At 49.0% G+C, this 26863-nt stretch overlaps 1 protein-coding gene and 1 non-coding gene across 2 annotated transcripts in view; one reads left to right on the forward strand and one right to left on the reverse strand.

The window, feature by feature from the left end:
* The window catches only part of ACSF2 (acyl-CoA synthetase family member 2), a 49699-nt gene that overhangs the window by 6655 nt on the left and 16181 nt on the right, over positions 1-26863 (reverse strand). Inside the window, exons 3-12 of the mRNA XM_030807952.1 lie at positions 6619-6814; positions 6120-6248; positions 5802-5855; positions 5206-5324; positions 4924-5089; positions 4259-4354; positions 3960-4117; positions 3603-3694; positions 3193-3294; positions 2128-2311 (exon numbers count right to left, since the gene is read on the reverse strand). Of these exons, the coding sequence (XP_030663812.1) occupies positions 2128-2311; positions 3193-3294; positions 3603-3694; positions 3960-4117; positions 4259-4354; positions 4924-5089; positions 5206-5324; positions 5802-5855; positions 6120-6248; positions 6619-6814 (1296 nt within the window). The remainder of the gene's footprint in view (positions 1-2127; positions 2312-3192; positions 3295-3602; positions 3695-3959; positions 4118-4258; positions 4355-4923; positions 5090-5205; positions 5325-5801; positions 5856-6119; positions 6249-6618; positions 6815-26863) is intronic.
* Positions 1650-3023, forward strand: LOC100580028. Its single transcript, XR_004028958.1, has 3 exons — positions 1650-1815; positions 2081-2226; positions 2471-3023. It is a non-coding gene; the product is annotated as an uncharacterized LOC100580028 (transcript).

The following is a 26863-nucleotide window of genomic DNA, read 5'->3' on the forward strand; positions in this document are numbered from 1 at the left end:
TCCTGGTGGGGGCTGTGCATGTGTGCTAAGGGGGAGTGGGGGACTGGGGAGTGAGGGGAAGCAAATGCCTGAGGAAGACATTCTCCATGCCCCATAGAGGCCCCGGTGGATGGCCCTGCCCAATCCACACAGACACAATTCACTGCATTCTCAAGTCCATTGCAGCTCAGTAGGCATGGGACCAAGGGCTCCCCAGGATGCAAGCATCATGCCCATGGGCTCCATGAAGGGGCAAAGGCAAGACCACTATTGTCAATCCTTGGCACAAGACCCCAGGTGTCTCTCCACAGAGAAGACTGGCATGACTCACTGTCTAACTGCCCTTTGCCCTCCCCTGTCACTTAGACCCATCTCCTGTCTGCATCCTCACTCATTCCTTTCTCCCCTGGGGTGCCCAGTGTCTGGCCAGGTTGGGGCTACCTTGGATCAGAGCAGAATCCCTTCTCTGGGACTGGAAAAATCACCCTGGTACAGGGGCTTCAGCCAGGAGGTTTGGGTGGGGGCCAACAAGGTAGAGGAGAGTCTGGTTACTGGAGACCTTCACACCTCAATGTGGGCCACAGGAAAGGGTGCGGGCGTGCAGATGTGGGCAGAATCTCACTTGGGCAGCAGCCAACCTTTGTCTGGGTGGAAGGAGCCTGCTCAAGCCTGCCCTTCTTCAGCCCTGCCTCTCCGCAGTTGAAGTTGGAGTCTCCTGTGGCCCACCAGTGCCAGAGCGGTCTTTCAGTGGGCAGCAGAGCAGCGAATCAGGGGCTGGTTTGGGGCAGGGGAGGCCAGACAGGAATTGTGGCGCCTGGGCAAAGGTGTGGGCACCAATAGAACATTTCCTCTGGAGCCGTCCAACCTGGCCAAAGGCTCCACCAAGGTGGCTTCACAAATAGCGTCTGGCTGGCAGTGGGGGAGCAGTGAGGACAGAGCTGGGGAAAGTCCTGGGACCCTGGGACTGTGGGGAGCCTGGGCCCACTGCCCACTTCACCAAGCACAGACCAAGTTCACTGTGTACCAGTTTGGGTTGCTGGGGCCAAACTCTGGCAGCCCTACAGTCCCAGTGTTTATGCAGGGATTGTGGTGCCAGGGGAAGAGGAGCTGGGTGTGGTCCTGTGGCTGCTGTTTACCCACTGCTGTGACCCAGGGCAAAGGACTGCGCTTTTTCCGTTTGCATATTGAAAATAACACCACCTGGCCGGGCGTGGTGGCTCACGCCTGTAATCCCAGCACTTTGGGAGGCTGAGGCAGGCTCGAGGTCAGGAGATTGAGATCATCCTGGCTAACACGGTGAAACCCCGACTCTACTAAAAAAATACAAAAAAATTAGCCGGGCATGGTGGCGGGCACCTGTAGTCCCAGCTACTCAGGAGGCTGAGGTTGGAGAATGGGGTGAACCCGGAAGGCGGAGCTTGCAGTGAGTTGAGATCGCACCACTGTGCTCCAGCCTGGGCAACAGAGTGAGACTCTGTCTCAAAAAAAAAAAAAAGAAAAGAAAATAACACCATCTGTCTCAAAGTGGGTTGTGTAGATTGGATTATCTAAGACCACTTGGTCATACTGCTTTGAAAACTGGGAAAGTGCTATGGCTCAGGTTCAGGGAAGGACCCTGCCCCTCTGGCACTCGGGCGCTTACTCATTCACTCATGACCACTTTGCTCCCCAGTTCTCAGATGGTGCCTTCCTGGGTGTAACCACGCTGAAACACGTCCATTTGGAGAACAACCGCCTGAACCAGCTGCCCTCCAACTTCCCCTTCGACAGCCTGGAGACCCTCACCCTTTCCAACAACCCCTGGAAGTGTACCTGCCAGCTCCGGGGCCTTCGGCGGTAAGAACACCCCCATGTCGCTCCCAGAGCCCACCCTCATGTGATAGAGGCACATTAGCCCTGCACTAAGACATGCTGGACATGCATCCTAGATCTGCTACCTAATAAGCATGGGACCCTGGGAGCCTCAGTTTCCCCATTTGTAAAATGAAGATGAGCTTCAGACTATCCTGTGGCCAAGTCAATCCTGGCCCCATAGTTCACTGCCCTTCCCCGCAGCACTCCCACCTTCTTCCCCAGCCCCAGCAAGTTTCTGTCTCTCCAGGTGGCTGGAAGCCAAGGCCTCCCGCCCAGATGCCACCTGTGCCTCACCTGCCAAGTTCAAGGGCCAGCACATCCGTGACACGGACGCTTTCCGCAGCTGCAAGTTCCCCACCAAGAGGTCCAAGAAAGCTGGCCGCCATTAAACAGGTGGGGGCTGGGTTAACAGGTCCTCTATGTCCCTCTTTGGTGATTCCAGCAAGTGAGCTGGTATCTTCCAGGATACCCCCTGCCCCTGGAGGGTCAGGCAGACCCTCCATTTTTACAGAGAGAGGAGGGGAGGACTGGGTTCCCTTTTGAAGGGAGGAAAAGGTCCTGCCCAGGACTTCCACCATTTTCTCCAAGCATCATCTGGGTTGTTGGAGTACTGACATCGATCCTTGCCTTCTTGCAGGTTCTGACCCAGCCAGTCCTGGTGACTGGCCTCTGCCTTCCACCGGAGAGACTACTGACCTTCTCACCTCCACCCCTACCTTCTTCCCACAGCCTCTGCTGATGCACAGAGCTGCCTACACCTAGACACGTCCTGGCAGGGGGCCTCCGGCACTCCACTACCAACCCAGCTCCACCCAGCAGTGTCCTGGGGAGAAGGAAGGCTGAGCCCCTCCCCAGCCTTCATGCCTTGCCCACCCTCCAGCTCCTCTCGGAGAAGCTGTTGCTGAGATGCCCTCCCCACAAGTCAATCAGAACCACAACAGGTTGGTCATCAGGATGGCCACCCTCGCAGGATCATCCTTCCTGTTCCTCTTTCCCTGCCACGTGGAAACAATCAGCAGATCCTTGCCCCACCCCTTGCTTCCAGAAAGGGTTTTAAAGCCCATGCCCCAACTCTGCCAGCCCCCACCTGCCAGGACGTTCTAGCAGGACATCGGTGCTTTGCTGCCCATCTTCCCATGCTGCAATTCTTCCTGAGATTTCTATAAATATAAATGTATGTATGTATTATATTTACTCCCCTATCTCCTTCACCCACCAGGTGCTGATGAGGTCAGACTATCTTTTCTCACATCTGCTTTCTGGAAGGAGGGCTGGCTGAGAGGGTCTCCTTTGAACATCTGGCCTGGGCTCATCCCCATGTCTGTCAGTCTGTTGTCATCCCAGGCCTGGCCTGCCCACAGCCCGGGCCCCGGTCACCACTCACCACCAGGTCCTTCATATTTATCTTGTTGATGATGGCTCGGATCAACTCTGGAGGTGCAGGGGACCCAGCAATGACACCTGAATCAGAGAGAGGGCTGACACAGCTCCCCACTTGTCCAGGCCCAGTGGAGTCCTTTCACCTACAGCTCATTCAAGGGAGGAACATTCCTTTTTCTCCCCTGACCCCAAGCCTTTCCTACATCTGGCAGCTGTCCCTGGGCTAGTGTCCAGGGACACTAGGGATCTCCCTCCCTCCCACCCACAATTTTACAGTGTCCTTCTTGCCCCCTAAATAAAAGACTGGGAGCATAGCTAACTCACCCGGGCCATTCCTGTGGGGGAAGCAGCCCCCTCCCCAAGCCTGGCTGCCCTTGGCCCCACCCCACCTCCACACATGGTCGAGATGTCATAACTGGAGAAGTCTGGCTGGTTCAGAATGTCCACGAACATCGTGGGGGTACCATACAGGAAGGAGCCTCTGTATAGGAGGAGGTCTCGAAATTAGGCTTGGAAGTGGAAGGGAACTCCCTCTTCTCACCCAGCCCACCATGAAACTGCAGCAAAGGAAACAGGCAGGAGAAGCTCCTGAGGCAGGAACTGGTCCTCTCCTGGGTGTCCTCCACTGTCCCCATCCTCAGTTTCCTGGCTGGAGGGAGGAGGCAGCTTGGAAAGGTGTCAGGGCCCAGGAGTGAGGAACAAGAGGGTTTTATCCGCCCACAAGTAGCCTGTCCACCAGTGCCCACCTCTCTCTGCTGATGGCCTCCAGTGCCTTCTTGGCATTGTAGACAGGAGAGGCCAGGATGAGGGTGGCACCATACATCAGACACATCATTGTGCCTCCCACGGAACCCAGGCAATGGTACAGGGGGCTGGGCAGGATCATCCGCAACTGCTCTGGTGTCTGGTGATGGAGACAGGAGGCTGGGTCTGTCTTGGAGCCAGAAGCCAGTTCCTCTAGCTGGCAAGGGGAGCCCAGCCAGCCCCCCACCCCTGCCTGAGCCACCCCTCCTGCAGCCTTACCCTGGGCCTAGTGCTGCCTCACCTTCTCATGCAGTTTCAGGCGCTCTCCTAACATGCTGGAGTTGTTGACAATGTTGTAGTGGGAGAGGGTGGCCCCCTTGGGGCTGCCTGTTGTCCCCTGACAAGGCAAACAGGGCATGGCTTGGCCTCCTTCTCATCTCCTTCCCACCCTGGGCCACTGCCTTGAAGAGCACTGGACCGGGAATCAGGAGACAGGGATTGTTGCCCCAGATCCATCTGTTCGGTATATTTGCAAAAGGTCTACCATGATGCCAGGTGTCAGGGTCCAGCAATGCAGAAGATAAGGTCTCCGTTCTCATGCCACTTACATGGCCCAGAGAACTCTGCCACCCACAAGCTGGCTTGGGCAAATTCTCTCTCTGGCTTTCTGATTCCTCATCAGCTAAATGAGGGGCAGCCTGTAGCAGTTCTAACCTGTATTGGTTCAGTGAATCTGCCACTGCACTTGGAACAAGCGGGCGGGAGTGGAGAGGGCAGGGGGCTAGGGGAGGAAATGCGACAAGGACACCAGGTGCTGATATTTTCCAGGGCAGAGAGGACAGCTGAAGGCCAGTCTCAGTAAAGAATGCATGCTCTCCTCTGCTGTCTCCCCATTCCTGTGGAAGTGTCACAGGGGCAGGGGGCATGTGTCCACCTGGGCTTGGGGCCTGCAGACCTCTGCCCTACCGAGGTGAACTGGATGTTGATGGGGTCATGGCAGGACAGGAACTGCTGGTTGTACAGGAGCTGGTCCAGATGCTGCTGTGTGCTGCCAGCCACCACCACTTCATCCAGGAGCAGGGTCCCCGGCAAAGGGGCATCCACCGAGATGACTGTGGTCAGATCTGGGAGCCTGGGGGTGGGGATGATGGTGAGAGACAGAGGCTGAGGGAGGGGCAGGGTGGGTAGGAAGTGAAGGAATCAGGGATGCTGAATGATGCACCACCCACTAACCTGGGACACACCCACCTCTGACTCTTCAAGGCCCCTGGCTGGGCATTCTCCACTTCTGGACAGATCTGCTTCAGGATGTTGTAGTATTGCTGGGTCTTGAATTGCTTGGGGAACACAAGGGCCTTGCAGCCCACCTGTGGAAGGGGAGTCCCCCACCTGCAGTCAGCGGGGAGCCCCAGACTAGAGCTCTGGGGGAGTCCTCACTAATCAGCTGCTCTCATACAGATGCACCCGCCTCTGACACACACACCTCCAGCACACTCACAGGCACCACACTCCAAGACAAATGCACACATGTACCAGCCCCAAGACACACACACCACACCCTGAGACACATATGCATCACATATGAGAATTGACACACATACTCCTCTGCCCTGACACACACATGCCCCCGTCCCCGAACACTCACGCCAGGTTTGTGTCTGACCAACCACCCTCTCCATGGAGTTGGGGCCACCTTCCAACCACACATGGCCTAAGGAAGGACACTCTGCATGTCACCCGCCCATGCATGCCCTAGCTCACACCGTCAGACTCTGACAAGCATAGTCTGTGCAGCCCCCTGTGCCAGGCCCCAGCCAGGCGCCTCCCCGACAAATGAGCTGTACCTTCTTGAGGACATACTCTAGTTCCATAGCCTGGTAGGCTGGGTTCACAGACACCTGGTGGAAGCAGCAAGGGCATATCAGTATTCTAGGCAGACCCTGTCCCTCCTGCTGCCCCTCCGCCCCCAGGAGGCATAGAGGCAGCACTCTACACCGCCCTAACTCCCGGAGGCCTCCTTGGTGGACCTCAGGAGAAAGCACTACCTGGTTTGAAACCAACCAGGCACTGGTTTGATCCTGGGGCTGAGGGCCCCCAGGGCTCCCCTTGAATGATATTCCCCCCCAGGCACACCAAGCTGTGCCAAGCAAGCCCCTCCTCACCAGAATGATGCCCGCCTGGGCGGTGGCTAACTGCATGAGCACCCATGCATAGGAGTTAGGTCCCCACATGCCCAGCCGGTCACCTTTGCAGAGGCCAATGCTCAGGAGGCCAGAAGCAGCTTTGTCCACCTAGTGTAAAAGATGGGGCACAAGGGGTGAGAGGGGGCAAACAGGAAGGGGCCCAAGACTCCCACCCTCAGCCCTTAGCCCAGGAGTTCTCATCACAGTCACTGGGGACAAAGGGACAGGCAGATTCCCAGCCTCAGTGGGTCTGCCTTGGAGCCTGCATAGTTAACAAGTGCCCCAGGAGCTGCTGATACAGGAGGCGTTAGACCCCTTGTGCCTCAGTCCTGTCTCCTTCTCCTGCCATCCTTTGGGGTTCTCTGGCAGCCCTAGCACATTGCCCCATAGCCAGGTGTCCATGCTCCTGGTTCTGCCCAGCTAGGGCAACTTGGGAGCTAGTACTTGCTCACTTTGAGGTTTCCAGGTCAGGACCCACCTCCTCCTTGAGTTGGGCAAATGTCAACCTGACGTCTTCATGGAGGACGACCAAGGCCTCTCGTTCTGGGACCCTCTGTGCTGTGGTTTCCAGGCACTGGCCCACAGTCTTGCTGTTAAGATGCTTTTTTGTGCACCCCTGAACGTAGCTGAGGCCTCCGATGGGCAGGGAGACCATGCGATCCACCTCTCTGGAACTGTAGGGAGAGGAGCTATGGGTTTAACTGTCCCAGGTCAGCCTCCCTGGAACCAAGGGCATGGCACACCCAGCCAAGCCAGGGTGTAGGCTGCTGACAACGTGTTAGAGACCACTAGGTTTTCTCCAGATCTTCTTGTAAGCCTAAGATCCCCCAGACCCTTTTCCCAACCTCAAGCCCAATCCCAAGGCAGCAGGACAGGGACAAGGTTACACCACGCTGGAGCAAAGGGCCCTCCTTCACCTTCCTGGGAAAGGTGAGATGCCCTAGTGAAGCCTGGGAGAGCCTGCCTATGCAGACAGACAGATCTTACAAAGCAGGACCATGCCTTCGCCCCCAGCCCCTGCCTCCTGGAGAATAAACAGGTCACTGGGGTCCTTCCTGAGGAACCAGGGAAGCATGCCTGGACCCTGGGCTTGAATCCAAGGCCTTGGGATTTTAGACTCCTTGGTGGGCCAGTTTTTCTCCTGAGGGCCTGAAAGCCAAAGACAGAATAGGAAAGGGATAAAGGAGAGGGCAGATGGAGGCCCTAAGAGAGGCAGATGGAGGCCCTAAGAGAGGCAGCTGGGAGGCCTCTGTTATTCCACAGGCCGGTAGGTGTCCAGTGCCAGGTGCTAAAGATCCTGGGCACCTGCAGATGAAGACGAAAGCCCCCATATGCCAAATGGCATCTGGGCTCCAGCTCCCACTCTCAGATGATGTCACAAGACAGGCAGTTTCTGTCTCCAGGGAATTAAGAAGCTGGCTGAAAGCAGCCAGTTAAGGCAAAGGGGCCAGATGTCAGACAAGCAAGGGGCACCAACAGCCTGAGAGTACTGAGCTGAGGATGTGAGTGGAGGAAGCAGCCAGCTAGGGACCTGGCTCGGGTTCTAGTCTGGGGCCGGGACTCTTCACCTCTCACATGTGGCTACCTATCCATCTCAGGGCACAGGTGGAAACAGTTCTAGGTAGAGGCCTGGACAGTCACAGGAGTAGTAACCTATTCCCCACTTTTCTCCATTGGCCTTTCAGGAACTACCCATCTCCTCCCAGCCCCGCCAGGTAAGAGATGACCCCGAGTAAGGGCACATCAAGCTGGAGGAGAACCTGCACTTCCATTACTGCTCCACTGAACTTTCCCCACTTTTTATTAACTGTGGCACCTGAGCCGGGCACAGTGGCTCACACCTGTAAAGTCATGCCAGCACTTTGGGAGGCTGAAGCAGGAGGATCACTTGAGCCCAGGAGTTCGAGACCAGCCTGGGCAATATAGGGAAACCCTGTCTCTATGAAACATTTTAAACAATTAACCAGGTATGGTGGCGCATGCCTGTATTCCCAGCTACTCTGGAGGTTGAAAGGGGAGGATCACTTGAGCCTGGGAGGCAGAGGTTGCAGTGAGTCATGGTTGCACCACTGCACTTGAGCCTGGGTGACAGAGAGAGGCCCTGTCTCAAACAACAAACCAATAAAACCCAGTGGGACCCGGCAAGTTATCTGTTTACTCTTCGGCTAGAAGGGGATGAAGAGACTGCCTTGCCTATTCCATAGGGGGGCCATGAGGTTCAAGTGTGAACAGGCTGCAAAGGTGCTTTGGGAATGGTGAAGTGCTGTGTAATCGACAGGCATTTTACCGTCCATTCATGGCATTTATCGACCACGCATTCAACACACATTCAGTGAGCACCCGTATGTGCCAAGTACTATGCTAGGACTAGAGATAGAACAAGCCATAGTCTTTCCTCTAAGAAGCTCCCTGTCTCGGGGGGAATTAGACATATTAGCTCTTCATGGGTGGGAACAGCCTAGAAAATTAGGAAATGGAGACATGAGTCAGACTGTGGGGGGAATCCCAGCCCATCTGAGGCCCATTCTCTGTCCCCTCAAAGCTGGGTTAAGGTAGCCTGTCTTAGACCTGGGCGCTGGGGCCACCCACACTATGGCCTCCTCAGCCCTACAGAGTAATTAGCCAACATTTATTCCTGCAACAAATATTTAGGAAACACCCACCACAGAGAAGGCCCAATGGTAAAAAATGAACAAAACCAAATACAGTCCCTGTCCTTGCAGAGCTAAGGGTCTGGTGGGAAAGAGGGGAGTGCAGTCAACCTTAGTAATGATGAATGTATGTCTAGAAAGCTGAGATAAGGAAGGGGCCATGGTCCTAGGAGCACCTGTAAGAGGGAATCTGGGATCACCTGGGGCTCCAAGGAAAACTCCCTTAAGAAATTTATGCCTAAGCTGAGAGCTGAAGGGTGAGGAAGTATTAATCGTCAGAGAAGGGAGAGGAGGGCTTTTCCAGCAGAGGAGAGCTTGTCTCTGTGGCTGGGGCGCAGAAAATGAGAGGGAGTGCTGTGAGAACAGGAGGGTGAATGGAACTTGAACCCAGCTGAAACCAAAGGGTCCAGAGCAGAGGACATTGGGCCTGGAAGAATGAGGAGAGCCCCCAAACTCCAGGTTCTGGGGTTGGGGTTTTCTCCACCCATGGGCCCAAGTGGACCCACATCATTTATGAAGTGAAGAGGGATGGATGGATGTTGGAACCAGGACCTGTGTTTATGGGCTGATCCCTCCCTTGTCCCTCCAGGGACATCAGAAGGAACCTTCTCAACCAGTGTCACTCTCTCCTCCAAGTGACTTTTTCAAGATGTGGTCCATGGAGAGCTGCTTCGGAATAATCTCAGGATCTCACAAAGAATGCAAATTCCTGGGCCCCTACAATGCCTACTCATTGCAGAGCTTCTGGGGAGTGGACCAGGGGAATCTGAATTTTTAACAGAATCCCATGTGATTCTGATGTGGGACTAGGTGAGAAGGATTCTATGAATCACACTTTGACAACCACACTCTTGGCAATCTAAGCCACCCCAACCACCTTTGACTCATCTATTCAAGCAAGCTTTAGTGAGCACCTACTATTGCCAGCCCTGTGCCAGGTGCTAGGGATACAGGGACGGATAAGACACTGCTCCCAGCTCTCTAAGTAGTCACAGTGTGGTAGGAAGAGAAATGTATGTAAACAAATCATTTCAACTCTCGGATTAAGACTATTCGGTAAAGAAGAGAACCAAAGGAAGATAACCTACTCTCTCCTAGGGGTACATGGGACAGAAGTGGGGTTCTTTCCCCACACTCCCCACATCTCAACTACCAACCTCAGCTCCTCCTGCTTCTCCCCCCTTGTAATTTCACTCAATTCTACATGTCTATGAAATCTGTGGGCCCTCAGGGTCTACTGAGATCTGCCAAGGTCCAGAGTGGAAAACTGGTCCTCTTCCCATAACACTAGTGACGAAGGAAGATGCTGCACGTCCCTCCAAACCTCCATGCCCTCCTGGCCAGAAATGGCCACCAATGGTGTGGTCCTCAGCCTAGGGGGCCCCTGGAGCTTCTACCTGGAGTCCACCAGGGACTGCCTAGCACATATCCAATGACGGCCTGAAAGGTCTGGAAGCCAGAGCACACCTCCTATGGGAACAGAATTTGCTCTGTTCACATTCCCACCTAGGTCTGAGTAAGAGCTCAGAAACTGTCACCTAGAGCAGGCCAGTGAGGACACGCAGTCCTAGGAATAGGGTGTGACTCCTGGACTTCCCCAGGGTCTTTTTTTCAGTTTTTTTTTTTTTTAATTTTCATTGTTTGTCTGTTTGTCTTTGAGAAAGTATCTCACTCTGTCATCTGGGCTAGAGTGCAGTGGTGCAACCATGGCTCACTGAAGCCTCGACCTCCCAAACTCAAGCAATCCTCCCATCTCAGCCTCCCAAGTAGCTGGGACTACAGGTGTGTGCCACCACACCCAGCTAATTTTTATTTTTATTTTTTTGGTAGAGATGGAGTCTTACTATGTTGCCAGGACTGGTCTCAAACTCCTGGGCTCAAGTGATTCTCCCACCTTGGCATCCCAAAGTCCTGGGATTATAGGTGTGAGCCACCACGCCTGGCCACCAGGCACCTTTTTTATTTTATTTTATTTTTATTATTTTTTTTTGAGACAGAGTTTTGCTTTCATTGCCAGGCTGGAGTGCAATGGCTTGATCTCAGCTCACCACAACCTCTGCCTCCTGGGTTCAAACGATTCTCCTGCCTCAGCCTCCCAAGTACCTGGGATTACAGGCATGCACCACCACGCCTGGCTAATTTTGTATTTTTAGTAGAGAGATAGAGTTTCTCCATGTTGGTCAGGCTGGTCTCAAACTCCCGACCTCAGGTGATCTGCCCGCCTCGGCCTCCCAAAGTGCTAGGATTACAGACGTGAGCCACCGCGCCAGGCCACCAGGTACCTTTTTATCAGAGGGTGCAGTGTTAAGGATGAGGCTGTTCCCACCTCTTGCAGGTCACCTGTCTGCTTGGCCAAAGCAGTGTGATTTACCTCAGCTTCTCTCTTCAGGGTTTTTGTGCCAAGGCTCCAGGTCGCTGGCCCTGAGTAGAAACTGAGGAGTACACTGCGGACAAGAGCCTTCTCCTCCATAAAGGACAGGAAGTCAGCCTAGGGGTTTGGATCTCCCAAGGGTGAGACAACCCCTAAGTTAAATGCACGATGATTACTGGGGTTGGAGCATGTCAGGCAGTTTCTAAAAGGGGAAAAGTTTGAAGCTGTTCAGGACTCCTGACGGGGCACTCCACAGCTCATTCTGCAGCTGTTGTGCTAGGAAGATCACGTAATCTTCTATTGATTGTTCATGCCTTGTGAGGGACACTTTCTGGGAGGAACAAATTTCAGGGCAGAAGGAGCAAAACTGGGTTGCCCTATAAATGGGCGAGGCAACCACTACCATCCCACTGGAGGGTCTGTCATGACAGGGGCTGATGGAAAGGCTGTTTTCTTAGACTCCTCACCTGGGAGGTGAGGACAAGTGTCACAGTGAAGGAGGAACACTGCTGATGCTCTGAAGCTTGGGGGACAGGCGGAGAATGCACCAGGCCAGGGACTCGAGGACCTGAGGTCTCATTGCAGGTGTGCCACTGGCTGGGTGGCTGATGGGTGTCTCATGTCACAGCTCCTCTGCCCACCCTTGATTTTAGCTACAGCTGCTGGGGCAACCCCTTGGGAGTCTGCTGCCTGCTCAGGAACTTCCTCAATGTGGGAGTCCCTGGTTCTGCAGGTCAGCCCAGCCGGGAAGAGGACCTCATGCCTCCATGGACAGCAGTCAACCCTGTGGGGCTGAGCTCCAAGTCTCCTCTTTTCTGGGAGGTATCTGTACCTTCTCAGAGGTCCAGGTGAATGAAGCTCTTGTTGCCTAGGGTGATGATGTTAATAACATCCCCTCATCAGCTTCCCCACTCCCTATTTGCTGTCTCTACTTCCTATGCCCACTTCCTAGGATCACTCTCCAAAACAAACTACATGCAGCCAAGTCCTTGTTCTCAGGAGAATTCAAATTAAGACACAGGATTTCTCCTTTCTTTTTTTTTTTTTTTTTTTTTTTTTTTTTGAGACGGAGTCTCGCTCTCTCACCCAGGCTGGAGTGCAGTGGCGCGATCTCGGCTCACTGCAAGCTCCGCCTCCCGGATTCACGCCATTCTCCTGCCTCAGCCTCTCCGAGTAGCTGGGACTACAGGCGCCCGCCACCACGCCCGGCTAATTTTTTGTATTTTTAGTAGAGACGGGGTTTCACCTGGTCTTGATCTCCTGACCTCGTGATCCGCCCGCCTCGGCCTCCCAAAGTGCTGGGATTACAAGCGTGAGCCACCGCGCCCGGCCAGGATTTCTCCTTTCTAAAGCTCACCTTCCCCACGTATAAAGTCTGGGAACTGGCCAGGCATGGTGGCTCACACCTGTAATCCCAGCACTTTGGGAGGCCGAGGCGGGTGGATCACCTGAGGTCAGGAGTTTGAGACCAGCCAGGCCAACATGGTGAAACCCCATCTCTACTAAAAATACAAAAATAAAACAGGCGTGGTGGTGCACGCCTGTAGTCCCAGCTACCCGGGAGACTGAGGCAGGAAAATCTCTTGAATCCTGGAGGCAGAGGTTGCAGTGAGCCAAGATGGTGCCACTGCATTCCAGCCTGGATGGCAGGTGTTCAGCCTCACAACAAGCATCCTCCTATTCTCACAATGACCAGGAGTCTCATTTAGTTTGGAACTTGGTTTTCCATTATTCACCATGGTTTTCAGACCAAACAGTGGTCTCCTGGAAATTCCAGTTGGGAAATCAGCAGGCTGATTTATGGGGAAAAAAAATCCAGTTCAATTGGCATATGTGTTTTCTCCTGTGTCTTCATAGCAGCTCTGACAGGTGGTGTGACAGAAACCCCAATAGGTCCTTCGTCTCTCATGACACACCCTCAGACATCTAGCTGGCCACATTGTGTGGAATAAAGAGCAGGTTTCCAAGCTTCCCCAGCAGCCGGTCTGGCCAGATGGTGAGGTCCTGGCCAGTGGGGTTTAAAGAGGGGTAGTGTGTGCAACTTCGGAGAAGAAACTTTCAAAGGAAGAGACATCTTCTCTTCTTTTTCTTCATCAGGCTGGAATGCTGCTTGTGATGGGAAAAGAATGGTAGCATTTTGGACCACATAGTGATTCTGGGCACCACAGAGCAACAAGAGAGGAGCCTGGTGCCTGGACAGCAGGAGCTACCACACCAGTCACAGACTGGCTGTCTCCCAGATAAAGAAACTCCCATCTCCTTTCTTTTTTCTTGCTTTTGAAAATTAAATTATTTATTTTGAGATATTTGTAGATTGATATGCAGATGTAAGAAATAATATCGAGGCCAGGTATGGTGGCTCATGCCTGTAATCCCGGCACTTTGGAAGGCCAAGGCAGGGGAATTGCTCAAGCCCAGGAGTTTGAGACCAGCCTGGGTGACAGAGCAAGACCCTGTCTCTTAAAAAAAAAAAAAAATTTTTTTTTGAGACAGTCTTACTCTGTCACCCAGGCTCGAGTGCAGTGGTGTAGTCATGGCTCACTGACTGCAGCCTGGACCTCCTGGGCTCACGTGATTCTCCCACCTCAGCCTCCTGTGTAGCTGGGACTACAAGTGTATGACCCCATGGCTGGCTATTGTTTTGTATGTTTTGTAGAGATGGGGTTTTGCCATGTTGCCCAGGCTGGCAATTTTTTTTTTTAATTAGCTGGGCATAGGAGCATGCACCTGTACTCCTAGCTACTGGGGACGCTGAGGCAGGAGGATCTCTTGAGCCTGGGAGTTCAAGGTTGATCACACCCACTGAACTCCAGCCTGAGAAACAGAGCAAGAGCCTGTCTCAAAACAACAACAACAACAACAACAAACACACACACACACACACAAACCCAAAACAACAATAACCACAAAAAACTACAAAAAAGAAACAATACAGAAATATCTCATGCACACTTCACCATCAATATTCAAATTTTCCCAATGTTAACATCTTGCAAAACTATAGTACAATATTATAGCCAGGATATTGATATTGATAATAGTCAAGACACACAACCATTCCCTTGCCCCCATCTTCTTTCAGTCACTCTCAGTTTGGGTTTCTTTGAGACACTCTAATATAATCCTACAAAAACGCAGGTGAGGCCGGGCGCGGTGGCTCATGCCTGTAATCCCAACATTTTGGGAGGCCGTGATGGGTGGATCACCTGAGGTCAGGAGTTTGAGACCAGCCTGGCCAACATGGTGAAACCCCGTCTCTACTAAAAATACAAAAAATTAGCCGGGTGTGGTGGTGTGTGCCTGTAATCCCAACTACTCAGGAAGCCAAGGCAGGAGAAGTTTGAACCCAGGAGGTGGAGGTTGCAGTGAGCCGAGATTGCACCACTGCACTCCAGCCTGGGCCACAGAGCGAAACTCCGTCTCAAAATTTTAAAAAATGTTTTAAAAAATGCAGGTGAGTATCATGAACTCCCATTCCACACGTAAAGGAGCTGAAGTACAAAGAGGTCAAGTGGCTCACGTGGATGATGAACACCCGAGCCAGGAGCAGAGAACCCGGTGCAACTGCCTCAACGCTACAGCCACGCCTGCCCATGCCCCACCCTCAGATCTGGGAGAAAGGAGTGGGCATAGGTGATTCCTGTTCCTTCTGGTTTGGAATTTATCTCCTATCTGATCATCAGAGATAATATAACCTCAATTTTATTATTCCACAATTTCTACTAACTGATCCCAAGAAACTGGGACCAGGGTAAGGCAGGGTTGAATTGGAAACAGGTGGCTCTTCCAAGGAATTAAAAGAGTTCTACAAACTCATATCAATGCAATGTGCTCATAAACATAGGAACCACCCATCATTTCGAAAGAGGGAGCATAAACAAACCAATTCTCCTTCCTTGCCCACACCACAAATGCCTGGGGCATAAAAGATGGCCACTTCTTTTTCTTTCTTTCTTTCTTTTTTTAATTTTATTTTAAGTTCTGGGATACATGTGTAGAACGTGCAGGTTTGTTAGACAGGTAAACGTTTGCCATGGTGGTTTGCTGCACTTATCAACCTGTCACTTAGGTATTAAGCCCTGCATGCATTAGCTATTTACCCTGATGCTCTCCCTCCCCTGGCCCCACCCCTCGACCCAACACTTCTTTTTCTATTTTTTCGTTTTGTTTTGAGACTCACTATGTCACCCAGGCTGCAGTGCAGTGGCACAATTACTGCTCACTGAAGCCTCAAGCTCTCAGGCTTAAGAGATCTTCCCATCTTAGCCTCCCAAGTAGCTGGGACTGCAGGTATGAGCCATGGTGTCCCAACTTCTATTATTAAAGGGATTTGGTTTTAGGAATTTTTTTTTTCAATGCAACATGGGAAGCTTAAGGAGTTAGAGGAAAAACAGCAGTGCCAGTTGTTCTCAACTCAGAACTAAAGTAACTACTTGGAGAGGCATCAGCTACTTAGCATGGGTGTTGTAAAACCCAAGGCTCTCAGGGCCCAGGTGGGACTAAGGCCAGATAGGAGCCTTGAAGAAACAAAGCACAGCCCCGCCTTAAAGGTGCCGGCAGAGGGCTGGCTCCTGAGACCTCAGGCCCAGATCTGAGTAGAGAAGTCACAAACAAGAAATTTTATTTTTTAAGAATTATCTTGACTTTTCAGTGTTGGCAACTAACGTGTTCACTGCTTTATCCCAAGTGCCTGAGTGCCAGGAACATAAGAGGTGCTCAGATGAATGACCAAAGAAATGAATTAAAAATAATGCACATGATGACTCAATTAAAAAATAGTAGACATCTTGCTAAAGGTAATCTATGAATGGCTAACAAGCAGATGAAACGCAAATTAAAACCACATTGAGGTACCACATCATGCTCACTCAGAAGGCAAAAAAATAAAATCAAGGGCTGGGCGCGGTGGCTCACGCCTATAATCCCAGCACTTTGGGAGGCCAAGGCAAACAGATCACCAGAGGTATGGTCATGGGTGCTTGTAACCCCAGCTACTTGGGAGGCTGAGGCAGGAGAATCGCTTGAACCGGAAAGGCGGAGTTTGCAATGAGCCAAAATTGTGCCATTGCACTCCAGCCTGGGTGACAAGAGCAAAACTCTGTCTCAAAAAAAAAAAAATCAAAAAACAAAATAACAAGTGTTGGCAAGCATGTGAGGACATTGTAATCCTTGTATATTGCTGGTGGGAATGTAAAATGATTCAGCTGCTTGGAAAACAGTGTGGTGGCTCTTCAAAAAGTTAAATATAGAATTAGCATATAACCCAGCAATTCCACTCCTAGTTATAACATATGCCCAAAAGAACTGAAAACATGTGTTCAAACAAAAACTTGGGCCAGACACAGTGGCTCATGCCTGTAAGTCCAGTACTCTCTTGAGGCCAAGGTGGGAGGATCGCTTGAGCCCAGGAGTTTGAGACTAGCCTGGGCAACACAGTGAGATTCCATCTCTACAAAACAAATTTAAAAATTAGCTGGGTGTGGTGGTGCGCACCTGTAGTCCCAGCTACTCTGGAGGCCTAGCTACTCTGAAGGATCACTTGAGCCTGAGAGGTCGAGGCTACAGCGAGCTACCATCACACCACTACACACCGGCCTGGGTGACACAGTGAAATTCTGTCTCAAACAAAACAAACAAAAACCTGTACATGAATGTTTACAGCAGCACTATTCACAATACCCAAAAGGCAGAAACAAACCAAATGTCCAGCAACAGATGAATGGATAAACAAAATGTGGCATATCCATCCACACAATGGAATCTATTATTTGGATTACAGGGGTCATCTGGGTATGGAACGTCAGGTTTGGCAGAGTGGAGACTTATATCAAAGCTCATGGATTTAAAACCTGAAGTTCATTGCCAGGACTATGATAGCACAGGAAGGGAATGTGGAAGGCATATATAGGACCCTAAAGAGAGTCCTCACCATGGATGAACTCATTAAGGACATTAAGCGTCGATAGTACTATGAGAAGCTATGCTGACAGTGACAGCAGGAGAGCTCTGAAACCTGCCAGCAAATCCACAACATGGAAATGGCTCGCAGGATCACTTTTTTTTTTTTTGAGACAAAGTGTCACTCTATCTCCCAGGCTAGAGTGCGGTGGCGCGATCTTGACTCACTGCAGCCTCCGCCTCCTGGGTTCAAGTGACTCTCCCACCTCAGCCTCCTGAGTAGCTGGGATTACAAGTGTGTGCCACCACACCTGGCTAATTGTTGTATTTTTTGGTAGAGATGGGGTTTCACCATGTTGGCCAGGCTGGTCTCAAACTCTTGACCTCAAGTGATCCACCTGCCTCAGCCTCCCAATGTGCTGGGATTACAGGCGTGAGCTGGATCAACTTCTTGATGCCAAAGAATTGGGCAGATCTGTGGTGAGGCTGCTGTGGCCTGTGGATAGGACACCCAGTATGAAAACCCTTGGCCAGTTTGTGTCTCCACCTCTTGTCTTTCTACAACCACATTTTCTGTTACCCATTTTTAGGATAAACTCAATCGCATATATGCAAGAAGGCCTCCACTTAGAAAAGGCCTCCACTAAGAGAAGCAATCCCATTAGTCAGCAACGGACCCTCTCATTTATTAAGTGAAAGAAGAAACTGAAGGTAAAAGCTTTCTAGCAGTAGAATGGTGTTTGCTGGGGGCTGAGGAGGGGGCAATGGGAACTTATCGTTTAATGGGTACAGAATTTCAGTTGGAAGAGATGAAAAAGTTTTGGAGGTGGGTGGTGCTGATGCTTGCACAAAAGTGTGAGTGTACTGTACTTAATACCACTAAACTGCAAACTTCAATAGTTAAGATGGTAAATTGTATGTTATGTGTATTTTACTACAATAAAGCAATTTTTAAAAAGGAAATGAAGTAGCCAGGAGCAGTGGCTCACGCCTGTAATCCCAGCACTTTGGGAGGCCGAGGTGGGAGGATCATGAGGTCAGGAGATCGAGACCATCCTGGCTAACACGGTGAAACCCCGTTTCTACTAAAAAAAAAATACAAAAAATTAGCTGGAAGTGGTGGTGGGCACCTGTAGTCCCAGCTACTCGGGAGGCTGAGGCAGGAGAATGGCGTGAACCTGGGAGGCAGAGCTTGCAGTGAGCCGAGATCGCACCACTGCACTCCAGCCTGGGTGACAGAGCGAGACTCAGTCTCAAAAAAAAAAAAAAAAAGGAAATGAAGTACTGATACATACTGATACATATTACAACACGGTGGAACCTTGAAAACATTTATAAGTGAAAGAAGCTAGTAACAAAAGACTATATATTGGACCAGGCATGGTGGCTCATGCCTGTAATCCTAGCACTTTGGGAGGCCGAGGCAGGCAGATTGCCTGAGCTCTGGAGTTTGAGAACACCCTGGGCAACATGATGAAACCCCATCTCTACTAAAAACACAAAAATTAGCCAGGAATTGTGGTGGGCGCCTGTAGTCCCGGCTACTCGGGAGGCTGAGGCAGGAGAATTGCTTGAACCCAGGAGGCAGAAGTTGCAGTGGGCCCAGATCACACCACTGCACTCCAGCCTGGGCGACAGAGCGAGACTCCATCTCCAAAAAAAAAAAAAGACTACATATTGTATACGTTATACAACTTTGAAATAATTCCAAATACATACATAGTTTGTGAAAAAGTTGTTAGAATCAAAATGGAGTCACTTGTGTCAAACCCTGACAAAACGGAGCCAGGTAGGAACATGCAGGGAGGGTTCTGGTGCATGACTACCTGATAACAAAGGATATCACAAGAGACTTTGCCAAAACCACAACCTTGCGTAAAGGCCACCTCAATCTTACACACACACAAAAATGCTTCTGTGAGGACATTTGCCCAGCAACTGCCTGTCCAGCCCTGGACTCATGCCACCCTTGTTTTGATCCTTGTAGCTGAGGATAATTGTTTCAAGACAACATATGTAACCCTCATTTTACCTTTAAAGATCCTTGTCTTCCTTTATCCCCGTGAATATGCCCATAGTTTACTGTGGCATACATATTCCTCATTGCAATGCTTATTCCCAATTAAACTCGTTATACTTGAAGAAATTTTTTCTGTTTATTATTTATGTTGACATTTGCTATGGGAGTGACATGTTTTGCTGTGACAAGAACATGGAGTGTACTCCCCTGCCCTTGAGAATGTGACGCCATCACACCTTATCAGACCCCATTTGTGAGCTATTGACCTCAACTACTGGACTCTAAAATACAGTCATGCACTGCAAAATAACATTTTGGCTTATGATGGATGGCATATACAACAGCGGTCCCATAAGATTATGCTGTAATACTGTATTTTGACTATACCTTTTCTACGTTTAGATATGTTCAGATACACGAACACTTACCCTTGTGTTACAATTGCCTACAGTCTTCAGGACAGTTAATGCTGTACAGGTTTGCAGCCTGGGAGCACAGGCTCTACCACATAGTTTAGGTGTGTAATAGGCTCTACCATCTAGATTTGTGTAAGTGCGCTTGATGATGTTTGCACAACGGCAAAATCGTCTGATGTATTTCTCAGAATGTGTTCCCGTTGTTAAGCAACGCCTGACTTTACATATAAACCCAAGAGTTTGACAGACACTTTGAGACCTTTGGCTGTGGCAGGGCTACACTCTGTCTGACTGCTTCTCTGAAGAGTGAAAGCTCTGGCTGAGCTAAGACCACACCCTATTAGCCTTTGAGCTAATTTCCAAAGCTTCACCCAACTCCAGTACACTCTCTAGCATGGTCAAGCCATCTAGCTGAGAATCTCTCTATAAAGGTACGCCTCAAGCTTCAGTCAGACTACTTTCCATAGAGGCTTGCTTTCATCCTAAGTGAGCAATTAGAATTTAATAACTGTATTCTAACAGACTGGAACTCACTCACTATGTGGCTAAGAGACCTCCTCTATTGAGTGTATCCCCTGTGAGATTTGTTTTCTTATTCTCCCCACTTTAAGCACTGTGAACAAAAAAAGAAAAAAAATCTCCTTGTATGGCAATAAACTGTGTGACTCGTGAAATCATACTTTGATCATCTTATTATTATTATTATTATTATTATTATTATTATTTTGAGACAGAGTCTCACTCTGTGGCCCGGGCTGGAGTGCAGTGGCGTGATCTCAGCTCACTACAACCTCTGCCTCTGGGGCTCAAGAGATCCTCCTGCCCCAGCCCCGCCGAGTAGCTGGGACTCTAAGCGTGCACTACCACATCTGGCTAATTTTTGTATTTTTGGTAGACACTGGGTTTTGCCATGTTGCCCAGGCTGTTCTTGAGCTCCTGAGCTCAAGTGATCTACCTGTCTGAACCTCCTAAAGTGCTGGGATTACAAGAGTGAGCCACCATGCCTAGCCATCCTTATTTTAATCATACAAGACAGTATGATTCCATATATATGTCCAGAATACGTAATTCTATAGAGACAGAAAGCAGATTAAGTGGTTGCTTAGGGCTGGGAGGGATGGGAAGACAGAGAGATAATAGCTACAAGGGCATAGGGTAACTCTGTGAGGTGATGAAAATGTTCTAAAATTTAATATAGTGATAGTTACACATACCTATGAATATAAGCCATTGAATGTACACTTAAAAAATAATGTGCATAATCTACTCCTAGGTATATATCCAATAGAAATCAAACATGTGCTCACCAAAAGACAGGTACTAGGATATTTGTATTATTTCCAATATTTAAAATACCCAAATGTCCACCAACAATGGAATAGATAAATAAGTGGTGACTTATTTGTAATTATACAATAATGAGAGCAAAGGAACTATGATTATGCCCAGCGATCTGAATGAATCTCATAAAACAATGTTCAGCGAAAGAAGCCAGATTTTAAAAGGTATACTGTCTAATTCCATTTATACGTACAAAATAGGCAAAACTAATCTATGCTGTTAGAAGTCAGGAGAGCGGTCAGTTGGTGAGGGTCAGTGACTTAAAGAGGTCACGAGGGAACTCCTGGTTTCTGGTCATGTTCCGTGTCTTGATTTGAGTGCTGGTTACATGGGTGTGTTCAGTTTATCAAAAGTGCATCAAGTGGGCCTTAAAATATGTGTACTTTTCTGGCTGGGTGTGGTGGCTTTGGGAAGCCGAGGTGGGTGGGTCACTTGAGGTCAGGAGTTCGAGATCAGCCTGACCAACATGGTGAAACCCCGTCTCTACTAAAAATACAAAAATTAACTAGGCATGGTGGCACATGCCTGTAATCCCAGCTACTTGGGAGGCTGAGGCAGGAGAATCGCTTGAACCCAGGAGGCAGAGATTGCAGTGAGCCAAGATTGTCTCCAAAAAAAAAGAAAGGCGTACTTTTCTGAATCTGTCATATATTTCAACAGGAAGTTTAAAAAAAAAAAAAACCTTCTAGGGCTTAAGCTACTGCCAATATAGTCATAATTAATAAACTAAATTTAGCAACATTGTAATACCTATTTAACATTCTGTCAGAAAAATAAAAGCAGCATATAACACGTCTGTGCAAAATATATACATTAATAAATAAAGCTGGGCAAGCCAAGAACACACGGGCGGATCACGAGGTCAGGAGATCGAGACCACGGTGAAACCCCGTCTCTACTAAAAAAATACAAAAAAATTAGCCGGGCGTGGTGGCAGGCACCTGTAGTCCCAGCTACTCAGAGAGGCTGAGGCAGGAGAATGGCGTGAACCCAGGAGGCGGAGCCTGCAGTGAGCCGAGATTGCGCCACTGCACTCCAGCATGGGCAACAGAGCTAGACTCCATCTCAAAAAAAAAAAAAAAAAAAAAAAAAAAAAAAAAAAAAAAAACAAAAGAAAACACATCTGTTCATGATCTCTGTCTTAGAAATTACTCAAGAAAATAAACAGTCCCAATGTTGAATGTCATGGACTTTTCCTTCCTGAGGATGTGTTTTCTGGACAGTCATGGTACAATGTGACTGTTAGCCCTGCCAACCTGTTTCAGATATGGGTACATGTTCTACAGTTTCAGGAGCACAGAGCAGCTGATGACACATAGTTGTTCATTTAGAATATGGCTTACTGAATGCAAGGCTCCAGCAAGATCCAGAGGGCAGCTTTACAATTTTTTTTCTTTAAAGATAGGATGGGGTCTTGCTCTGAAGCCTTGGCTGGAGTGCAGCAGCATGATCACAGCTCACTGCAGACTTGACCTCCCAATTTCAAGTGGTCCTCCTATCCCAGACTCCTGAGTAGCTGGGAACACAGGCATGTACCAGCAGACCTAGATAATAAAAAACATTTTTTCTGTAGAGTCAGAATGTCTCCCTATGCTGTCCAGGCTAGTCTTGACCTCCTGAGCTCAAGCATTCTTCCTGCCTTGGCCTCCCAAAGTGTTGAGATTACAGATGTGAGCCACCATGCCCAGCCTGTAGACACTTTTGATGACACGTCGGGAATGTAATGATTCTGCTTTATGAAAAAGATGTGCACTCTCAGAGGGGAAGGCAGAGATGGGTAAATCTGCAGGGTATCTGAAAAGAAGAGAAAGGGAACACTGAGTATCTCCTCAGTAATGCAATCATACAGGTTTTCGAGGCAAACTGTCCCAGCAATGTGTGGGAGATAAGGACTTTTATTCCTGTGTTAAAGATGGAGAACGTTGAGATGAAAAAGTTAAGCAACTGGTCCAAGATGCTAAAAAGGTTGATTGACAGCCTCATGTAACTCAGGCATGGTAGCTCCCTATAATCCCAAAACTTTGGGAGGGTGAGGCAGGAGGATTCCCTGAGTCCAGGAGTTCAAGACCAGCCTGGGCAATGCAGTAAGATCCTGTCTCTATACAAAATTTAAAAATTAGCCAGGGGTAGTGGCATGCACCTGTGGTCTCAACTATTCAGGAGGCTGAGGCAGGAGGATAACTTGAGCCCAGGACTTAAAGGTTGCAGTGAGCTGTGATTATGCCACAGCACTCCAGCCTGGGCAACAGAGTGAGCCCCAGTCTCTCTCTCAAAAAAAAAAGCCACATTATCTAATTGCAAACATTTTTCCACTAAAACAGACCAAGTGACACTTACACACAGAAGATAATAATGACCAAATCTGCCACAAAGCCACAGAAGATGGAAGACAAATGGCCAGTAAGCATAGGAAGAGGTGCCCATGTCACAGATCAAAGAAAAACAACCATGAGGCATTTGTTCCCCAGGAGATAAGCAAAGATGAAAAATACGGATATTATGATGCCTGCAACTTATTTTCAAATAGTGGCAAAAGTGTGTGTGTGTGTGTGTGTGTGTGTGCGTGTGTGTGTGTGTTTGCAGAGAGAGAAACTCGGGGGCTGGGGAAGATATCTAGTCTCTGATCCTTTAGCAGTTTATATTTCTTTTTCTTTTCTTTTCATTTTTTTTTTTTTTTTTGAGCTGGAGTCTCGCACTGCCGCCAGGCTGGAGTGCAGTGGTGCGATCTCAGATCACTGCAACTTCTACCTCCCTGGTTCAAATGATTCTCCTGCCTCACCCTCTGGAGTAGCTGGGACTACACGCATGTGCCACCATGCCCAACTAATTTTTTTGTATTTTTAGTAGAGATGGGGTTTTGCCATGTTGGCCAGGCTAGTCTCAAACTCCTGACCTCAAGTGATCCATCCATCTCGGCCTCCCAAAGTGCTGGGATTATAGGTGTGAGGTACTGCACCCAGCCAGTGGCTGATATTTCAAACTCAATTCCTTTTGATCATTTATCTAAATTATTATACCACCAGGGCCAAAAAGCTGCTATTCAAAAAATTATATATAGATATAAAATAATTCAACCTGTCTGATACTGTAATAAATGAAACATTACAAGAAGAGAAAATAGAACAAATCAGTAATCCTCTACCCAAACCAAAGATTGCTGTCTTTCTAGAGGAGTCTATGTTTAATTTCAAATTTCCATGATAGGCACTTTTGTCAAAGAATATTCATAAGCAGTACTAGAAAGCAGTTGCAGCTAAATAAGAGTTAATCCTTGTAACCCAAGTAGGTTCATGTTCTTGCTGGCTTTATGCAATCAGTGGGAAAGATTATTTTAGGATAAGCTACAGCACTAGATGATCACACTGCATTCAATAGGGCCTAAAAAAACTCCCCAAGTAGAGAAGATTAATAAAAGGGCCATGAATTTCAACATAAAAACAAGAGTTATTGATTATATGGAATGTTGGCAAGGATGTGGAGAAATATACCAGAGTGTAAACTGGTATAAGATTTTTAGAAGGTGGTAAGTACAGAGGCAGGAAGCCTAAGAAACTTAAACTTTAGCATGCCCCCCAGCCTGGCCCCTCCTTACCACCCTAGTGCTGGGCATGCCTGGAAATTGGAGAGGGAAGCCTGGCTGCAAATCAAGAAGCATAAATGCAAAATCAATGCATTTATCTGTCAACATTTCTGACAAATTGCTTAAACAGAGCTCAAAAGAGAATCTTCAAGCTTGCAGCAATTGGTAGCAAATTCTTTTCTTATTCTAAATCAATCTTCAGTTTGCACAAAATCTGATACTTAAGAGCTTTTTATTCTTGTTTAGAAAGAGGGCATCCCAAACTGTGTTAGCTTCAAAACCTGTAAATCTGGATTCCTTCTGATTTGGTAATATCTATTAACATTCTGAATAGGCATACCTTTTGAAACAGGTCTGCCATGGAGAATCTAAGGGGAGAAGATGTTTGGCCTCCTGGCAATTCTACTTTTAGGGATCTATTCTAAAAAATAACAACAACAAACAAACAAAAACCTGGCCGGGCGCGGTGGCTCACGCCTGTAATCCCAGCGCTTTGGGAGGCTGAGGGGGACGGATCACAAGGTCAGGAGATCGAGACCATCCTGGCCAACAAGGTGAAACCTTGTGTGTACTAAAAATATGCCAGGCATGGTGGCATGCACCTATAGTCCCAGCTATTCGGGAGGCTGAGGCACGAACATCGGTTGAACCCAGGAGGCGAGATCGCACCACTGCCCTCCAATCTGGGAACAGAGCGAGACTCTGTCTCAAAAAAAAAAAAGAAAGAAAACCTAAAAAATGCCTAAAGGTATGAATAGAGACATTAATTGCTGCTTAGCAAAGAACTGGGAAAAAATTATTCCTATGAGTAAGAGATTAGATAACTAAATTAGAGAGCATATACAATGCAACACTATGCCATTAAGAAATGAAGACATGGTCAGGCAAAATGGCTCACGACTTATAATCCCAACACTTTGGGATGCCAAGGCAGGAAAATCACTTGAATTCAGGAGCTCAGGCCAGCCTGAGCAACATATTGAGACCCCGTCTCCACAAAAAAATTAAAAATTAGCCAGGTGTGGTGGTGTGCACCTGTGGTCCCAGCTACTTGGGAGGCTAAGGAAGGAGGTTCACTTTAGCCTAGTAGGTCAAGGCTGCAGTGAGCCATGAATGTGTCACTGCATGCCAGCTGGGTGACTGAGAAAGACCCTGTCTCTAAAACAAAACTAAACTAAAAGGCCAGGTGTAGTGGCTCATGGCTGTAATCCCAGCACTTTGGGAGGCCAAGGTGGGAGGATCACTTGATTCCAAGGGTTTGAGATCAGCCTGGGCAATATGGCAGATCCTGTCTCTACAAAAAAAAAAAACTGTTTTGTTTTGTTCTGTTTGGGATGGAGTTTCACTCTTGTCACCCAGGCTGGAGTGCAGTGGTACAATCTCGGCTCACTGTAACCTCCGCCTCCAGGATTCAAGCGATTCTCCTGCCTCAGCCTCCCAAATAGCTGGGACTACAGGCATGCACCACCACACCCGGCTAATTTTTGTAATTTTAGTAGAAATGGGGTTTCGCCATGTTGGCCAGGCTGGTCTTGAACTTCTGACCTCAGGTGATCCACCCATCTGGGCCTCCCAAAGTGCTGGGATTACAGGTGTGAGCCACCGTGCCCAGCCAAAAAAAATGTTTTTAGTTAGCCAGGCACGCTGGTGTGTCTGTGTCCCAGCTACTTGGGAGGCTAAGGTGGGACAATTGCTTGAGCCCACAAGGTCGAGGCTGCTGTAAGCCATGATTGTGCCATGCACTCCAGCCTGGGACACAGAGTAAGATCCTGTCTCAAAATAAATAAATAAATAAATAAAAATAAATAAATAAAGACACTATATTTAATGACATGGAAAATGTCTAATACACTGTGAGTGATAAAGCAGATTTCAGAAAAATGTGAGCTGATGTTTATTGCTGTATCCTCATGCCAGCTCTCTTCTAAAGACTCTGCATGCCTGATCTGTGATCTTCATTACCACTCCCTGACCAAGATACATACCCATTTTACAGATGAAGGAATGAGGCTCCAAGAAATGCAACACCTCACCCAAGGCCACAGAGCATGTAAACAGCCAACCTGGGATTCAAACCCAGGACTGCCTGGCTTCCAAGACCCCAATACAATACGACATGAATCTTTTCAGAGCCCTGTGACTTAAAAAGGACCACCAGGCCAGGCATGGTGGCTCACGCCTGTAATCTCACCACTTTGGGAAGCCAAGGTGGATGGATCCCTTGAGCCCAGGAGTTCGAGACCAGCCTGGGCAACATGGTGAAACCCCATCCCTACAAAAAAACACCAAAAAAAATTTAGCTGGGTGTGGTCATGCACACCTGTGGTCCCAGCTACTGGGGAGGCTGAGGTGGGAGGATCACCTGAGCCTGGGGAGATCGAGGCTGCAGTGAGCACTGTGCACCACTGCACAGCCTGGATGTCTCATATGATTCTCACATTACTCT

The sequence above is a fragment of the Nomascus leucogenys genome, unplaced genomic scaffold (genome assembly GCF_006542625.1).
Source record: "Nomascus leucogenys isolate Asia unplaced genomic scaffold, Asia_NLE_v1 Super-Scaffold_258, whole genome shotgun sequence".
Taxonomy (NCBI): Eukaryota; Metazoa; Chordata; class Mammalia; order Primates; family Hylobatidae; genus Nomascus; species Nomascus leucogenys.